Here is a 17,794-nt window from a genome sequence, read left to right on the forward strand (position 1 = left end):
TACAGGAAAGAAAAAAAATCCCCCAAACCAAAACCCAAAGTTAGTGTTAAGTTTTCATAACTTGCCTTCTTACCCACATCAACAATTTCAACTTATCATCCACCCATTTCATGAGGTTTTCACACTTTCTTTAGTACCATCCGATAATCTCTCTTACTTTGATTTAGAAAGTACAACCAACTTTCCAAATTTCCCCTAAATCTTAACTCTGCAAGCCTCGGTCTCCCTGCTGGAACTTAATACAATCCAGTCAAGTTTCTAACATTTCATTTGTATGCTAGGAGGGGAAAAAAAAAAAAAAGAGTTGCACTTCGGGAGTGAGAGTTAGCTGATGTTTTATCAGCTTGCGAAACAGCTTGGCAGCGGCAGAAACAATCACATTATAATTCTCTTACTACCATGTTGGTTAAGCTAAAAAGAAATGGGACATGGCCAATTTTCATCTGCTGTTAGTTATGCTAGAACTTCTAGAGAAAAGGTTCAATGCACAGAGGGTAGCCGACTAGAGAAGAATGCTATAACAAATTGATTTTATGGCCAAGTGTCTGCAGAAGAAACAGCAACAAATTCCAAGGTGACTCTGCTAGCTAGTGCCTCAGTTCACCACGATCACCTGCCAGGAAGGTAAATCCTATCAGAAAACGGAAATATTTTCTTTACTTAAATTATGTTAACTTCTGCTAAACAGCTGGGTAGTTGTTCACATGAAATGGAGGAAAAAGAAAAATCCAGTTACTATTAACACCAAAGAAATGCACGCCAACCATAAACCAAAGGTGCTTTGGTACTGTAGCCAGAAGAGACGGCAGGGGAGCAGGGAAGTCCCTGACAGTTAGATGACAGGGTCACAGAAGGGGTGTGAGACCTGCTATGTGTCCCACGAGGCCGACACACCACCATGTTCCATGACCAGAGTTGTATAAACACAAGTTTATCAGCTGGCTTGTTTAAACAGAGTGCAATGTCGCTGTGTTGAAAGGAGACTCCAGGCTTGCTGAAGGGTCTTGTTCATCTGAGGACACGGTGCTTGGTGCCATAGATTAAGCACTATGGTCGCAAGCGGAATGCACGTGAAGTTTCCAAACTCTTTCTTCAAAGACTTTATTCAGTTTTGCTTTGTGACCTTAGCTGAAAAGTGTAAAGACGGACATGGGAAGGCAGTTCAGAAGGACATCTGTGAGGATTTAAGTTGGGCAGCTTTCAGAAGATGAAAGATGTTTAAAGTTAAGGCCTTTATCTGCAAACAATAGTATATTAATAGACTCTATACCATATTTACAAATGCATTCTCTTGTATTAAAACTAACAGGATTCTGTTCACAGTGCCATTGTTTATACAGGTAGCAATCCCATAATACTCATGTATTTTGGCATGGGAATCAGTAGCGCTCGGTATTTACAGAAAATGTACAGGTGGGAATATAAACATGTCACTGAATCTGAGTTATGGATAAAAGGCAGGTGGGCTAATGGTGCAAAGGAATGAACTGTACAGCACCTTCCCCTCAGATCGGATAGGAAACGTGGTTTCTTAAACCAAGAAGATGCCAGATCTCTGACCCAAAGTGGCATAAAGTCTGTAAGAAAACAATGAACCCCCTGTTCGAGTTTGGGTACATTGAGTAATCTTAGTCCAAAGTTTTCGATCCACTGTCGAGTGCATACAATAGAAAAGTTAAAAAGATTTATTATTTTTTATAATAATAATTATTATTAAAATAGAAGGTACTTTCTTTAACGCTCTCGTTTGTGCTCTTGCACTTAAGACCAATATCCTTGGAGTTCCAAATATGCTGGTGTTTTGTCATGCAGATCAGCAGTCTGACGGCACACGTGAAGATGCTCTGGACTTAGGAGGTGCTGCCTGTCCCAGTGGGACCCAGGGCCGAGGGGGCCGCGGCCGAAGCACCGCTTCTTACTCCCGGGTCTTCTCCTCGAGGGCCAAGTCGGCCCCTGGAATCGGCTCCCTCGTTGCGGAATGGAGTTGCTCATTTGGGCAGCTGATGCTGAGGTGACAATGGCTTCTGTACACTTGGAGAAAGGAGGGAGGCGGGGAAGTGGAGGAGCGGGCGTTCCCCAGAGCCCCAGGACCACACCCAGAGAGGGGCCGGTTGGGTCGGCCGGAGCCCCTCCGAGCTGCTGCCCTCTCCCAGGCCTCTGCTCCAGGAGGCGGTCCTTCTCAGTGTGCAGAGCAGGGGGCTGGCGGGGCTGGCACTACGCGGCGTCGCCTTCGGTCCCGGTAGGCTCCTCGTCCTCAGTCCCCGGGCGGGGGTCCGGGCCGCCGCCGCCCCCGCCCCCGCCATCACCACCGGCGCCGCTTCTGTGCTGCTTGGGCAACAGGCTCTTCCACTGGGCTTTGTTGTGTGCGAGATGGCCGAGCATGCTCTCAGACAGGGCGCTGTTTCCCGTGAAACGGGCCCATTCCCGGAACAGGGGCTCCACGATGTAGGTCATGAAACCTGGAACAGGCAAGGCCAAACTCAGCAGCAGCAGGAAAGGAGGAGCTGCTTCTTCCTCCCTCACCAACACACTGGGCCCAGGACGTTCTCGGCCTGGGGTATGAAGGCCACCAAGACGGGGTCCTTGCCTTCAGTTTAGTAACATACGTCATCTTGGGCCTGACATTTAACCTCTGTGCCTCAGTTTTATGAAAACGAGTTAAGAAAGGTATCAAACCCACAGGGTTGCTATGACAATGAAATGAATTAACACATGTGAAATGCTTAGAAAGCTCCTGGCACCTAGAAAACACTCAATAATATTGGCCATTATTGTTTGAAGGAGAAAGACATATAAACAAAAAAGCTAAAAAAGGTCTCTGCTAGAACTAAGAGGGTGGGGGCGGCGGGGAGGAAAGGGCAGATGCTACCAGGAAGGGGCACACCATTGGCTGAGACCCTCTGAAGGATTCACACATTTACCCTGTAGGATGTTCTTTTCAGAATTATTGTTTCACTGTTTTGTCTTGCTTTCAATTATGTTAAATAACTAAGTGTAGGTAATATAAGTTCATTTATCGTCAAGACAAATTTTTACCTGCATCAAAGTTCTGCTTGAATGACGAGATAAGATTGGCTGATATTAAACTTCTTTGTTTGCCTGTCTGTTCTCTTAACTATTTTTAGCCTTGTTGCTTTCTAATCATGTTTCACTCTTAATGTGCTTTCATTTAGCTGTGATTTATTAAAGCAAAGGTAACTTCCAGTTTAGGCTGGAATTATTGGACTCATCATAGCCTTGGATATATTTAGGTTTTATTCTATTTCCCTGAAATGTAGGTATGCAGAGAAAAGGTAAATGTTTTTCAGCATAACAAAATCTTCCAACAACTAACCCTGTATGTCTACAGGCATGTGAATTATAAGGCTTGATTTGATTATCTTTCTGTTGGACAGACAGCAGATACGTGGCCTCTGAGGATGCTGTAGAGATTGGAAAAGGATGCAGCAATGCAAAATGTTATCATACATGTCTGCATCATCTCATCAGACGTGAAATATGATTTAAATATTATAAGATTATTTTAGATAACCTGAACCTGAGGAGGAGAGTTAAGCCAGCGACTTGCTGTCTACATTGTTGATAAGGTTATGCAGGCAGACAGGAAGTAAGGATTACATTCTGGAATGTTCTTGCTTGCTATTCTTGAATTTTCTTCACCTCCTTCACAGTCTCCATATTGAATTTTGAATGTCTTTCATCTTAAGTGAGATTAGATATTAGATATCTAAAAGGATACTTTGCAATATTTTATTATTCTAAAGTTTAAGGTGTGAATATGTATCAGGGTTACTTAAGTGTAAAAAATAGGTACAAATCCCACATTTAAAAACCCAATACTTAAAATAAAATCAACTCATTTTCTTCCTGAAATTATTCTGGAATTACACCTCTGTGTTTCTACTCGTCAGACATTAAGACCTCGTTTGGAGAGAGGAGAGTGATTTTCAAGTCTGTATAGGCACCATGAGGCAGTTTCCCAATGAAGAAAGGCTTCTGCACAATCAGATTCGGGAGCCTGTTCCATAGGTTCCCAGCATATTGTGCCAACCTCCCTCTTCTACTCAAGTGACGTAGAACCTGACCTTGCTGGGATACTGTCCTCCTGGAGGGGTGCGAGTTGGGGAAGGGAGAAATGGTGGCTTCAGAGAGATCAAGGGAAAACCTCTTTCTTCTCACCTTTCTATAGGTTTCACCAATTAGAGATTCATTTGACTTAATGCCTTTTTTTTTTTTAAATACAGAGTTTGATGGAGACAGGGGAGGAATGTGTGGAGGGGTGGATATTAAGTCGCTGTTTCATTTGGGTAAATATGAATTACTTAAACAGAACATCAGATCTAAGCTTGAGATGGTGCTCAGGAAATCCTCACTGTGGACTGGGAAAGGAGAAAGAGAGGGGACATTTTTCAGTCCCAGTGGAATCAGGACAGAGGAAGCAGCTGCAAGTTTAGGACCCACTGGAAAAACCCCTGTCTGGGAGGCTGGAGCCCACAGCTCCCATTAGACTCTGTTCATCCTTTTGGGTTTTTCCAGCTTAGCCTAATCTACCCCTGCACATGACACCTCCCAGCCCTGAACCTACAAAGCTGGGAGATGTGGAACAAGAGACAGCAAGATTTTGGTACTAAGGGTTGTTTTATAATCACCTCTTTCTTTTTATTATTGGTGTGCTGGTGTAGCATCCATAGGATTTTCCTCTTCACTCAATCCCCATCCCATTTAAAAAACAGGTATCTATGGTAACCACATTTTCCTGAGCTGAAAATCAGGACATATGATCTGACAAAATAAGTGTGTTCTCATGACAACAAGAGAATAGACTCTCCGAAATCAAGTCTGTCTTGCAAATCCGGGTTGCGTGCTTTAACAATATGAATGCTTTTCTTTGGGGGCTCAAAATGTCTTTAACAGATGCCTGGCAAATTTCTTTCTAGCCAGAGTATAGCAAACTGGGTCTCAGGATTAGGATTTTGGTCAGGATCTATTCCTTTTGAATCACATCTGCAGAGTTTCCACAGCTAACACAACCAGATAGGGTACTGCATCCAAGGAGGCTGAGGCTGTATTTCTGCTGATGCGGCTGCCCTTCCTGCCCCATCGCCAGCAATTCTGTAGCTTCATAGGAGATGGATTCTTCCTGGGTTCTAGTTTTTCGTAACACCTCTCTCCCTTTTACAGGTGGAAGAATCGGTTTAATTGTGAAAAGAACATAACAATATTAAGGGAAAACAATGTTAAGGGAAACAAAGGGGAAAAAAAGAGCACCAATATCATAATTCCAACATGTCTTTGTAATCTTTGTATATTCCCTTTGTATTTTTCAACTAGATTAATTTTGTTCCTATTTCCTTACGATGACTTTGTGACTTGTTTGTGGGACTGTGGATTCACTGTGACCCTCAGTAATTGGAAGCATATCATTTTAACTCGATATGGTTTTCTTAATTTTCAGTTGATCTTTTTGGGTGCCCTTTTCCCCCTCAATTTCAAGGCATAAAGCCTCGAGTCTTGCAGAGGTTTGCAGGACTGTGAATGCATTAAGCTGTCTGAGGTCTGTGGGAACTGGTGAAGAACATGAACTGGTACACATGAGGGCCATAATTTTAAGCAAAAGAGCTAAAGTTCTGAGTTTGGTTTTAATTGGAGGAATTACAAGGAAAAGGAAGACTTGTAGATGGAATTGATAGTGTGTTTCAAGGAGTGATAGAAACTAATAGTTCTTTTAGGTGCATTAACATCACAGTTTAACAGTTTACTGTAAGTGACACCTAAGAGAAAGAGACTGAAAATACATTTTGAAATGAAGAGTAGAAGAGCATGGGACCCAGGTCACAAGGGACAGCATGGCTTGCCGGGCCTGGGCTTGAGGACTGAGCCCTTGGGTTTGTGCACTGAGGATGAAGAGTAGTGACCAGATTGGAAAGATTCTAAACTGCACCCTTAAGTCTCAAAGAGAGTGTGAGCAAATCCAACCTTCAGCCAATAATTGATTCTTGTTACTTTCCTCTACTCTATTTCGGTTAGATTCAATTCTGAACTATAAAGTTAATACAGGTTAGTTAAGGGTCTATAATAAAGCTTTTACTCTGTTTTTCATAGTTTCTCAATTGGTAACTACCTAGTAGATTAGTCATGATTAGAGGGTTTATCTGGACTCAGCCATTCAAAAGGGCTCTAGTTTGGGTTTTTGAAAGCCATGTGTAGATCTTGGTGACTCTTGGCAGAGGTGACACAACTATTCATCTGAAATTAAAATTGAATTCAACTCACCAATTTGTATACTAGGGATTGAATCTTTCTGTTGATTGCAAAGAGGACTGATTTCCAGTTCAAATTTCTGTTCAAGGTCACCTAAGAAAAAAGAAGAAACACATTGGTAATCTAGAACTTATAAAAATAAGTGTTGATAGTTTTAGTGGTCTAGTTGGAAGTTCTCTGGGAATCGCTGTTCCCTGCCTTATCACTAGGAACCCTTTAGCAGCGACTGGTTCTGCCTTGCTCTGGTAGCTTCTGTGAAAATTTAAAATTATTAGAGTATCAACAACCATTTACAATAGGCGCATTGTAAACAGGTGTGCTCTCTGGGACGAAAATAACCTTTTGAACAAAGGTCTATAAGAACAAGAAAACTAATGGCCAATTTCCCAACATGAAATAGAAGTTCTGGTTTTAAGTTACAGGTTAATAAAACAGGTTGCTGCTTTCCCCCTCTTTTCACTCTGCCTCCTTTAACTGAGGAAGTCTGGCTTCAGAAAGTGTGCACTTAACCACTGAGCTAGAATCTTTGAGATGCCACATTTCCAGCATTTTCTCCAAGACTGTAGCCATGGCGCCCATGGTCTCTTGTGTCCTGGTGATCCTCAAGACTGATGTGGTTTATTTCTTTCTGTTTTTTTAAACTGAAAGATAGTTGATTTACAATATTATAATAGTTTCAGGTATACAACATAGTGAGTCAATATTTTTATAGATTATACTCCATTTAAAGTTATTATAAAATATTGGCTATATTCCCTGTGCTGTCCATTACATCCTTGTATCTGATTTATTTTATACCTAGTAGTTTGTACCTCTTAATCCCCTACGCTTGTCTTGCTCTTCCCCTCTTCCTTCTCCCCACTGGTAACCTCTTGTTTGTTCTCTGTATCTGTGAGTCTGTTTTTATTTTGTTACATTCCTTTGCTTTATTTTTTAGATTCTACATATAAGTGAAAACATACAGTATTTGTCTCTCTCTGTCTGACATTTCACTAAGCATAACACCCTCCAGGTCTATCCATGTTGTCGCAAGTGGTAAAATTTCATTCTTTTTTATGGCTGAGTAGTATTCCATTGTTATCTATATACCACATCTTTATCTGGTTTCTTCATAACTCACTCTTAGGTTTTGCTTCTTAGCTAGTTTCTTCAGAATTTCTTATGCTTCAATTCTGTATGTTGCCCTAATTGCACTTTTTAAGATGACTGCCACTGTCATGTTCTCTACCTTAGCCTCGTGTACAGGGCTCAACAAATCCTCTCATTCTCACCTTCTATGGGACCAAGCTGGTCTATGAGGCAGGGGGATGGTCCCTACCTCAGTGTCTCTGTCCATTTCCACTCCTCTCTATCTAGACCTATGAGGCTTCCTGCAATGAGGGAAATGTTCTCTGCACTACCCACTACAGTAGTCCCTTGAAATAATATCAATTAAACTGAGGAACTAAATTTTACATTTTATTTGATCTAATTAATTTAAATTTAACTAGCCACATGTGCCTCATGGCTACATTGGAAAATGCAGTCACTACACATCCTTTAATACCCAGCTTAGATTCTACCATCCTCAGCACCAGCTCTTCTCCTGTGACCTCTGCCATAAGCAATCTTCCAATTGGATCATTTATTCATTCACTTACTTCAACATATATTTACAAAGCACTGTATGTTTCAGACATTTTGTTAATCAATATAGAGAATACAAAGAGGAAAACTACAGTTTCTCTCCTCTAGGAACTTTACTGATTAGGATTTTGAGTTTATGAAACATTAACTAGACTTTGTGTCTCCTTCATGACACCCCCAGTGGGGTTTTGTACATAGGTAATTCACAGCTTTGCTGAGGATTAGACGAGGCTGGAAACAGATGTTCAATGAGAACGTCTGGGGATCTTGGTTGATTGGGAAGATACCAATCTGTAGTTACAATAGGACAGAAATTCCACTTTCTTAAGGCAGTGAGGGGAAGAGGGTGAATGATGTTTGAATCCTAATATCTGCTGTGAGAATTTAACACTGTTTTCTTGATTCACGGGATCTCATCTTTCTTTCCCCTTCTGTCCTCAACCTTGAGTTTAGGGATCTTCCTTTGCTCAATATCACAAATCATTAAAGATACTTTGGCTGAGACTGGTAGCAGTCTGTGGAAGCCCAAATCCTAAACTGAAAGCCAGAGTAAGAGTAATCAAAATGATACAAGTTGTGCTTATAGAATTTCTAAAAAATAATTCAGTATGGAGGACAGGGAGTTTGTATAATCAGAAAGTCTGGTCTTCTCCTCTTAAATAGTCTGAACTTCTGCTAGACCCATAAGGCTATTAAATAAAAAGCACCTGACATGCCCTCTGTATTTTCCTTTCTCTGCCAGGAGACATACCAGAGCAAAGTGTATGGAGGCTTACCTTTAGTGATCGGAGTTACAAATGTTCCACGTTGTTTCATCTTACAATGCTGCACGTGCATATTATTATGAGGACAACAATACGTTTTTCAAAGAAATGTTACAGATTACCTTGATTGGTTGATCCCATTTGCTCTACTTAGTTAACAACTTCAATTTACCAGCTCTGTGGGCCTTACTCTCTGCCCCAGAGACATGGTCCATGCTCCAAGTTGCTCATAACCCAAATAGCGTGCAAGATAAGTGAATGAAAGGGTTTAAACTCCGGTCAATGCCAACAGGAATTTGTGACTGAGTCAAAACCAAGAGGGACGGAGTAGAGACTCTTTTCTCTGTCCATTGCTTGATTCCAAGGATGAAGATCCTAGCCCCTCTCTCACTGTGCTACTTCGATGTTTTCTGTATCTTACAGTAGAGAAAGTATTTATCTGATCAGATCCAAGACTGCCCTGCTCCAAGTTCACCATATTTCCTTTTGTTTTTCCCTCAGTGGAGATTTTATATCATGGGCAACTGGAACTGATCTCCTCATTCCTAACCACTCACACTCTACTGAAGTGAAATTACACAGAGTGGGAGCTACGTGAGTGCTTTAACTCAAAGGGGAGAGATGGTGAGTGGAGCCTCCTGGCCCCGCCTGAACCCAATCCGTTCTGCTTTGTCTTCTGTCTCTGGGACCATCTCGATGTCACTGACACATCTTTCTATGGCGCCTTCTCCAAAAGGCTCACTCTTGCTACCTGACCTCCCCACAGAGCTGGTATGTGGGACACTTCAGCCTTTATTTGTTCTCAGCCTCTCCAACCTGATCCTGTCACTAACATCAGGGCCCTGTTGTGCCTGAACAAACATCCTGAGCACTGAAACTGGGCCTGAAGAAACAAGCTGTGTTTAAAGGCCCAGATCCCCCCAACGGCAAGCTCCTGCTGCTCGTTCATGGCCTTATTTCTGAATGAGGTTGATCTCTTAAAATTATTCCCTAACTTGGGGCCATTTGTCTTTTTATTGCATGTATTTGAGAGGATGAACTCTGGCCAGCTGTGCTCTATTTCATGATTAACTTCATTTAAGAAAGTGAAGGAAAGGGATACAAAAAAAGTCTAAGTCCTTCTGTCCGAGTGGAAAACATTGACCCCAAATGGCATTTAGCCTTTGGCCGTGCTCAGCTCATTAAAATGAAGGTTAGAGTGAAAATCAAACTGCCCCTCAAATTCTTATATCCACAGAGGAAAACCATCAAATATATATATATCCCTCTTTTGCTCATTTTTATTGTACCTCATCACTACCTGTTTCCATAGTAAATCAATGTTATTTATTCTTAAATTATTTCCAAAAAAGAGCTGGCTGGTTTGCAAGAGGGTTAAAGAGAAAGGTTAGGATAATAAGAGTCAATGAAAGAACAAATGTCATAATAGATTAGCCATTTCCTGTTTTATTAGGATAAATGCCTAAAAGGAGAAGGAGCAAGGAAAACTGCCAGTCACTACTAACCTTGCCTGTAGAATTCTTCACAGACCCTTTCGCTCCATTGCTTGCTCATCTCCCAGATTCTACAGGGGTTGCAAATGTCAGCGCACTTCAAGGCGATCTGAGAAATGACAGGGCAAGAAGAGATGGTCAGAGGATGATCCTTGAGCAGCAAATGCACCCCAAGCCCCAGGGGCCGTCAGACCCACCAGTCGGCGTCCGGCTACCCGATCAGTATTTACAGAGGCCTCCCGGACGTGCCTCTTCAGGAAACAGCACTTCTTCACCCCCGCACAAAACCTCCATTCAGAACTCCCACTTTATAGCAGTTAGAAGAGCCACCGTCCAAGGACACGGAGCTTCCTGGAGGAGACTCGGGGTGGGCAGGCCAAGGAAAGCCACGGCCTGGCTCGGGCTGTTGCCCCACCCCTCGTGGGCAGGGAGGCCGCGGGGGCCCCAGCCAGGCTCGAGTGAGATCATTGGGACCTCACCCACAGCGGCCACGTGTGTGTTTGCATTTATATGCTGTGTCTGTGTGTGGGAGCAAGCTCAGACTGCCAGCCAGGGAGCTAAGTCATATCAAACCTCCGAGCGTTCGGTTTGCAGAGATCAGTCCAGGCCTCCTTGGCTGGCCTCCCGCTGGTCTGCGTCTGGGACGCCAGCTTGGTCAGTGCTGCTGACCCTAGGAGGGTTCCTTTGAATTTCAGAGAAGCGGATTCTTACCCTTAACCACCAACTGCCGGGACACCACTGCCCAGATGGGCTCCTGATGGTGTGCCCTCCCCACAAGCAAGGTCTGCTGGTTTTGACCTAGTTCTCTGGGCTCACAGAGCTGCTAGCAGCGTTGCGGGCTGGGAGAGCCTGGGTCGTAGTAAGCTGCAAACTTGCTTGGTTCTTTATTTCCCAGTTAATGGGGGTACCAGCACCTGTTAAGAGTAGGTAAGGGACAGAAGTACCCTCCAGGTTCTGCCCTTTAGGGATTCATTTGTGTTAGCAAGCTTTCTTTTTGAAATGCAATTGTTCAGGCCAAATCTCTCAGCTACTCACAACTTGGCTCAGGTCTAAAATCAGACGTCTGGGGCACTCAGGGACTAGCAGACTAGTTTGGGAAGAAAGCAGGAGGGAGATACAGTTTTACAGCTGGGAGGAGAGTACTTCCTGAAAAGGATGGAGCATGGTGGACAGCTTAGAAGGCAGCATGCAGACACGGGAGGAAAAAGACTGCACAGTTTAGTCTCCCACGTGCAGCTCCAGCTCCCTGGTTAGGGTTGGTCTAGCCAGCTGCATCCAGGATCCACCCATTCAGGCTTTTGTGCCAAAAGGAAAGAAGGAAGATGAATGAAAATGGAAGATCAAGAAAAAGCCTGTGGTTTGGATCCAAGGTCAGACTTCTGCTTCCCAGGTCCCCTCCTCCCCTTGTTCTCCCGTCACAAACGCCTTCTTGCCACGGAATGAAACAGAAAAGCTGGGCTTAATGTGACTCAATTCATTCAATTAAACTTAAAATCATTTATTTACTGGTGCTTAAAATGTTAAGACTAGGTACACATGTTTGAGCCTCAGATGAAAATACGAGTTTAGATGGGAAAGGGAAGTAAAGCAGAGTTTAAATTTAACAGGCTTTAGGTAAAGGAAGGAGACTTGTTTCTCAGTTTTTGTTGGTGCTATAGTTAACATAATACACTTTTGTATTAAAGAAACAGTGTTCTAAAATTGCAGAGGTCTGACAGTGGTCAACTTTACATCAAGCCACAAAATGTAGTAGATTCTTCCTGCATGCAACTACCCAGAGGGACTACTTTGTGGTGAAGCAGTTACCAAACAAGGAAAAATGAGATATTATCAACTTACTGACGTGAAACCCAGATATTACTTGCTTGGAAACCACTTAAAAATTTCATGTGTCTCAAAGTTTTTCATAAAGTAGGTCACTGCTCTAGCTTGTACCATGGGAGATACTCCTCAAATACACTAAAATGATTGATCGTGTCCTTAAGCGTTGTACCCAGAGAGGAGAATGACTTCTTTTTGTGGTGGTTGTTTACCTGAAGCATAAAGTGCCTGTCGTGTACATCCTCCAGTCTTAAGTCTTTATTGTGGAGGTGAGCTTTCAATCTGGTCAAAAATTCATTCTGCCTGTTGATGTCTGTAGCCAAGATCAAGGAGCCCAGCTGCTGTTCAATATCCTGTCTGCATCCACAAGAATGAAAGAGAAAACACACACACAAAGCAAATCCCTTTGAGGAGGGTGATTGATTCTGCCGTCATCAGGTGGCTTGTAATCTCATGTCTGCCTTTGATTCTGTTTATTACACAGAGTCCCAGTCCCTCGCAGCCCAGGAGTGATTCTCTCACCCACTATCACTTCTGACCCTGGACAGGAGGCATGCCAAGGACTGTACAGAGAGACTGAAACCTTGGGTGAACAAAGCTGTGGTAGGTTTTACACTCCCAGGTTCCTGAAAGACTGAAGGCCAAATATATGCTTTAAGGAGGACACAAAAAGACTCACAGAATCACAGGCGTCTGGGCTGTGCTTTTAATAGAGTTCAAACCAACTCAAACCTTAAGATTTGCATGGGGGGAGAAAAGAGCATAATAATAATAATAATAATAATAATAATAATAATAATAATAATAATAATAATAATAATAATAATGATAATAACAGTGCCTGATACTACGGAATGGAAAGCTCCAGTAAGGGAACAAAACAAATAGGCTGGAAAGAGGTACTGGAACTTAAAAGAGAATCATAGTTGATGAAGGCACCATTAAGAAGCAGTAATCAAGCTGTATATTGGTCAACAAATGGTATAAGGGAAATAGGATATTTTGGAAAAATAAAGCAAATTTGAGCTTTTCCTCACATATAGAAAGTAATCAATGGAAGGAAAATCCATAACTAGTTTTAAAATTCACCTTTAAAAGTGAAGTATATTTAAGCAGAGTGCATAGAGCATACATATTCAGCTTAATGAGTAAATGTGAAATAAATATCTTACAATCACCCCCCAGGTCAAGAACATTGCCTGCCAGTACCCCACAAAGTCCCCATCATGTCTCTCATCCCACCCCCCTTTTTTCCAACCCCTGAAGTAACCATTTTCTTGATCTTTGTTTTATTTATTTATTTATATTTATTTATTAATAATTTGACCACTTACGTGTGCACATCTAAGTAATACGGTTTGATTTTAACTGCTTTTGTTCTTTAGGTTACATGGTGAGTATCGGCTGGTGATTTGCTTACTTAACTTTATATTTTTGAAAGGCATCCATGTTGATGTGTGAGCTGCAATTCATCCATTTTCATTATTATATCGCTTCCCATGGTAGGAATATATTTCAATGTATTTATCCACTCTACTTTTGATGGTCACTTGAGTTGTTTCTGGGTTTTGACTCCTTTGAAAAAATGCCACAGTAAACACCCTTGTATACCTCCAGGTATACATGTGCAAAGGTTTCTCCAAGGACTATATCCAGGAATACAGTTATCGGATCACAGAGTGTTTTCATCTTCAATTTCCTAAATACTGCCGATTATTTCCAAAATGACTGTACACATTTACACTCCAGGCAGTAATAGATGAGATTCTCACTGCTTTACATTCTTACCCTTTACACTTTTTGCCACTCTGAGGGGTATGCAACTGACTGTGGTTTTAATATGAATTTCCTTGTGGTTATTATACGAATTTAATATGAATTTTTAATATGAATTTTAATGTGAATTAATGAGATTGGACATACTTTCATATGTTTATTGGCCATTTGTATTTCTTCTTCTGTGAAGTTTCTATTCTAGTCTTTACCTATTATTCTATTGGGTTGTCTCTCTTTTGCTTATTGATTCTATGAGTTCTTAATATATTTCAATAATGGTCCTTTGTCTCTTATGTATTGTAAATATCTTCTCTCATTCTGTGGCTGGTCTTTCTGTTTTCTTTATGATGTCTTTTGATGAAAGGATGATAATCTTTAATATAACTTAATTTATACATCTTTTTATTTATGGTTAATATTTTTCTTCTATTTAAGAGATCTTTCTTACCTCTGATGAAAATATTCCCCTACATTATATTCTAAAAGGTTTATAGTTTCACCATCCACATTTTTGTTTTTAAATCATATATATACATCTTTAATCAACTTCTAAACATTAGAAATAGTCTTAGAAAGTAGACAATGTGTTACAAAAGAAATTTAAAATGCCCCCACAGTATGAAACAATATTAAATATTCTTAGAATAACAAAAAAATCCCAAATTAAAACAGCTATGTGATAACTATCTCCCACATTTTTATCAGCAAATATTAAAAGTAACTGCTAAATAATTTGCTGAATTAATGATTGTGATACTTAATGCTGTTGATGATATGGGGAAATCATCCGTCTTATTCTGTTAGTGAGAGTGTAAACTGGTACATGTTCCTGGAGGGTATTTTAGGAATTATTGTTAAAAGCAATGAATATAAATAATTTGACCAACAGTTTACCTACAAATTTACTATGAATATGTTAGTAAAAATATAATTAGTAAAGATATATGTTATAAGAATGTTTATCCTATTGTTGTTTATAATAATAAAACATTCTTGGGGAAAAAATGACAGGAGTTCATAAATAGGAGACTGGTTAAGTAAATCATGTTACAAGCATATTAAGCCGTTATGATGTATGATGATGTATGGTTTATTTACTGACATGGAAAAATGCCATGTTTTATTGTTACGTTAAAAAACAGGATACAAAGCATGTAAGACAAGACCTCTATGATCACAGAAAAGAATTTGGAAAGATATATCATGGGATTATGAATGATTTTCACTTAAAAAAGCTCTAAATATTGTATGAATTCTTTAAAAACATGAATATTTATTACATTTATAACCAGAAAATATAACTGTTTCAGTTAGGTAAAATGTTTCATAAACCAAATTAAAAGGAAAACTAAAAACTTCACATGATATTTATACTATATAACACATGTTACTGTAGTTAAAATACAGCAACTAAAATAGAAAAACTTCTTACAAATGAATAATAAAACTGATAGGAAAATAAAAAAAGACCAAACACAAAAATTTGTTTCCTAAAGAAATAATAGTGGCCAATAAATACATGAAAAAATTTCAATCTCATTTGTAATCAATGAAACCCTCTCTCTATCTCTGTCTCTAACTTCTTCCTCTGTCTCCCTTTCTCTCTCCATGTCAAATTTGTAAATATTTAAAGTAGATAATAGAGATAAAACTCAATTTTGATGATGGTACATTGGTAGATTTTCTATAACTCTACCAGTGGGAATATAGGTAGATACAGCTTTTTGGAAAAGTAATTTGATAATATACAACAAGAACCTTAAAAATTCACACCTTTCTTTCTGATAAATAACTTCTATCCACAAATGTTTTCTAAGAAAATAGCATATTGGAGTTTGGGATAAAAATATATGTTTAAGAATGCTTGTGAAGCATTATTTATAATGATAAAAATTTGAAAATCAACAATAGGCAATATTTAATACAATTTGATACAATAATGCCTTATAGCAATGGAAGTCATTTTATTTTAGTAGCAGGTTTGATGATATGGAAAAAGACTTTTACAGTAAGTGAAAAATATCAGGACATTCACCATACAAAATAAGTTCCCTATTTTGTTAAAATATAATTGTACTGAAAAAAGACTAAAACGACATACACTATTCAGGTTAACGTTTACTATCCCTTTATGGCGGGATGATCAGCAATTTCATTTTTCTTCTTCATTTGGTTGAATCACATGAAACTGTTGCTATTCTACTGTTTTGGACCTTTGAAAATGGCAACTTCATACTAACACTTTTCTGAATTTCCCTTAGTTTATACAGTTAACCCGTCTTACTTTCAAAAGCAGAAAAATGGTTTGAAAGCATTTACATGAGGATAGAATAATCATGATGATGATGATGACGATAACTTTCATTATAAAGTCCTTTCACGTGTATTACTGCGTAACAGTGAGTCTTCTAGCAGAAGCAATTAACAACACTGCGTCCTACAAAGACACGTGAAAAATATGGTAGTTTTATTTGGAGTCTACAGGGATGAGTAGAAGGATTTTAGGACATGAATACGGATGGAGCAACAAGCAGGATGAAGGCGGGCATTTCCGGGACAAGTTCGATCCCAGGTTCTTCTCTCCTTTTTTCCTGTCACTTTGCTCTTCCCTGTCCTCCCTCTCCTCTGTCCCTTCTCCTTTCTGCTTTCTTTGTCCCTTGCTACTCACCCCCCCTCTTCCTTTTTACTTGATTTGTGCCTCTAGTTTTTTTAGGTTTTTTTTGCATCTAATCCTTTTGATCTTTGCAATTTACTGTTCTAGTAAAAGGCAGTTTTTATTCCATGCGTGAGGATTGGTTTTACTTAGTGCCAGGGGGTAAAATGTTATCAGAACTGAAGTTCCTCCCACAAATTCCACATTCCTCTGGGTGCTAGGGAACAGCAGGGGGTAGGATCAGAGGGTCCATAGTACACCTAGGAGCCCAGAGTGCACTGCCTGTTCTATGGTGAGAAACCACGTGACCCTTGACCTTAAGTTACAGGGATCTATTTACTTTTCTCCTCCTAGCAACCCCAGGTTCTGCACATTTCAATTAAACATAGGAATTAGTGGTGACTTTGGAAGATAGTACAGCAGCTAAAGTGAGGCCAGGTGGAAATGAGGCCATGGTTTTGGATTTAGTAGGACTCGGCCTGAATACCCAGGATAACAAACAGCAGACCAGGAAACTAGTATTTCCCTTCTGGTTAAAATGCAAAAGACATAGGTAAATTCATGGTGAAAAAAACTGCTGGGGCCAAGCCAGTTACTTAACAAAAGACATTTTAGAAAAGAATTTCTGACTTCTCCTTTGGCTAAGAGTAGCCATTACAAAACACTCTTGATTGAACTAGGCTTCAGTCTAGTTTGAGAACTCCTGTGTTCCTTCTTGATAAATATTTATTATTTGGATCTGCACAGGAGGACAATTCTGCTAACATAAAAGACAGGAATTTGGCAAAGCAGAGTGTCAATACTGAAGAGTGTGAAAGCTGAGAGCTGTTTATTATCGCTTTTCCTGACGTTAGGTCATACGCTCTCCAGGCCCTTTCAGAGCTCACAGAGGGATTCTGGTTTCTGGGTTGCTGTAACTGACACCGCATCTTCTCTGATAGACAAGGGAGGGAGTGCGGGCCGGAAGCACAGCCGGCTGGCTCCCTGCCATTACCTCGGGGGGTCTTGGCTCATCTCTAATGTGTGGGCATCGGTATGTTTCATCTCCATGCCACTTACGTCATTTCCTTCGGCAAGTGAGCCAGAAGCCTTGATTCTCGAAGCATGCCGATTGTAGATCGCCAATGGTGATTCTCCAGCACAGACATATTCTAGAAAGAAAGAAAATCAAAGCTATAAACAGGGGAGAAGCCAGATACTGATCTCTCTTGCTGAACATAGCTCCACGGAGACCAATATTTTGCCTCCAGCCAGTTCGTACCTGATGACACAGAGGCAGCCCAGAAAAGAAACACAAAATAAAACAACCGCAGGCATATTCTCAAGGATATAATAAGAGTGGGGGAGTGGCGAGGCCCTGCTGACCATCCACCTGAGGCTGAATGAGGGTCTATTTCCAG

General features: G+C 40.5%; 1 protein-coding gene across 4 annotated transcripts in view; it reads right to left on the reverse strand.

Annotated features, from left to right (window-relative positions):
- Positions 1–288: 288 nt before the first annotated feature.
- PDE7B (phosphodiesterase 7B) overlaps positions 289–17,794 on the reverse strand; it is a 289,193-nt gene continuing 271,687 nt past the window's right edge. For all 4 annotated transcript variants that reach the window (XM_031456398.2, XM_064486665.1, XM_031456399.2 and 1 more), the window contains 5 exons: positions 17,454–17,545; positions 12,178–12,322; positions 10,157–10,253; positions 6,274–6,354; positions 289–2,459 (listed from right to left, as the gene is read on the reverse strand). In XM_031456398.2, coding sequence (XP_031312258.1) covers positions 2,215–2,459; positions 6,274–6,354; positions 10,157–10,253; positions 12,178–12,322; positions 17,454–17,545 — 660 coding nt within the window. In that variant the 3' untranslated portion in view covers positions 289–2,214. The remainder of the gene's footprint in view (positions 2,460–6,273; positions 6,355–10,156; positions 10,254–12,177; positions 12,323–17,453; positions 17,546–17,794) is intronic.

Source organism: Camelus dromedarius, chromosome 6 (assembly GCF_036321535.1).
Source record: "Camelus dromedarius isolate mCamDro1 chromosome 6, mCamDro1.pat, whole genome shotgun sequence".
Taxonomy (NCBI): domain Eukaryota; kingdom Metazoa; phylum Chordata; class Mammalia; order Artiodactyla; family Camelidae; genus Camelus; species Camelus dromedarius.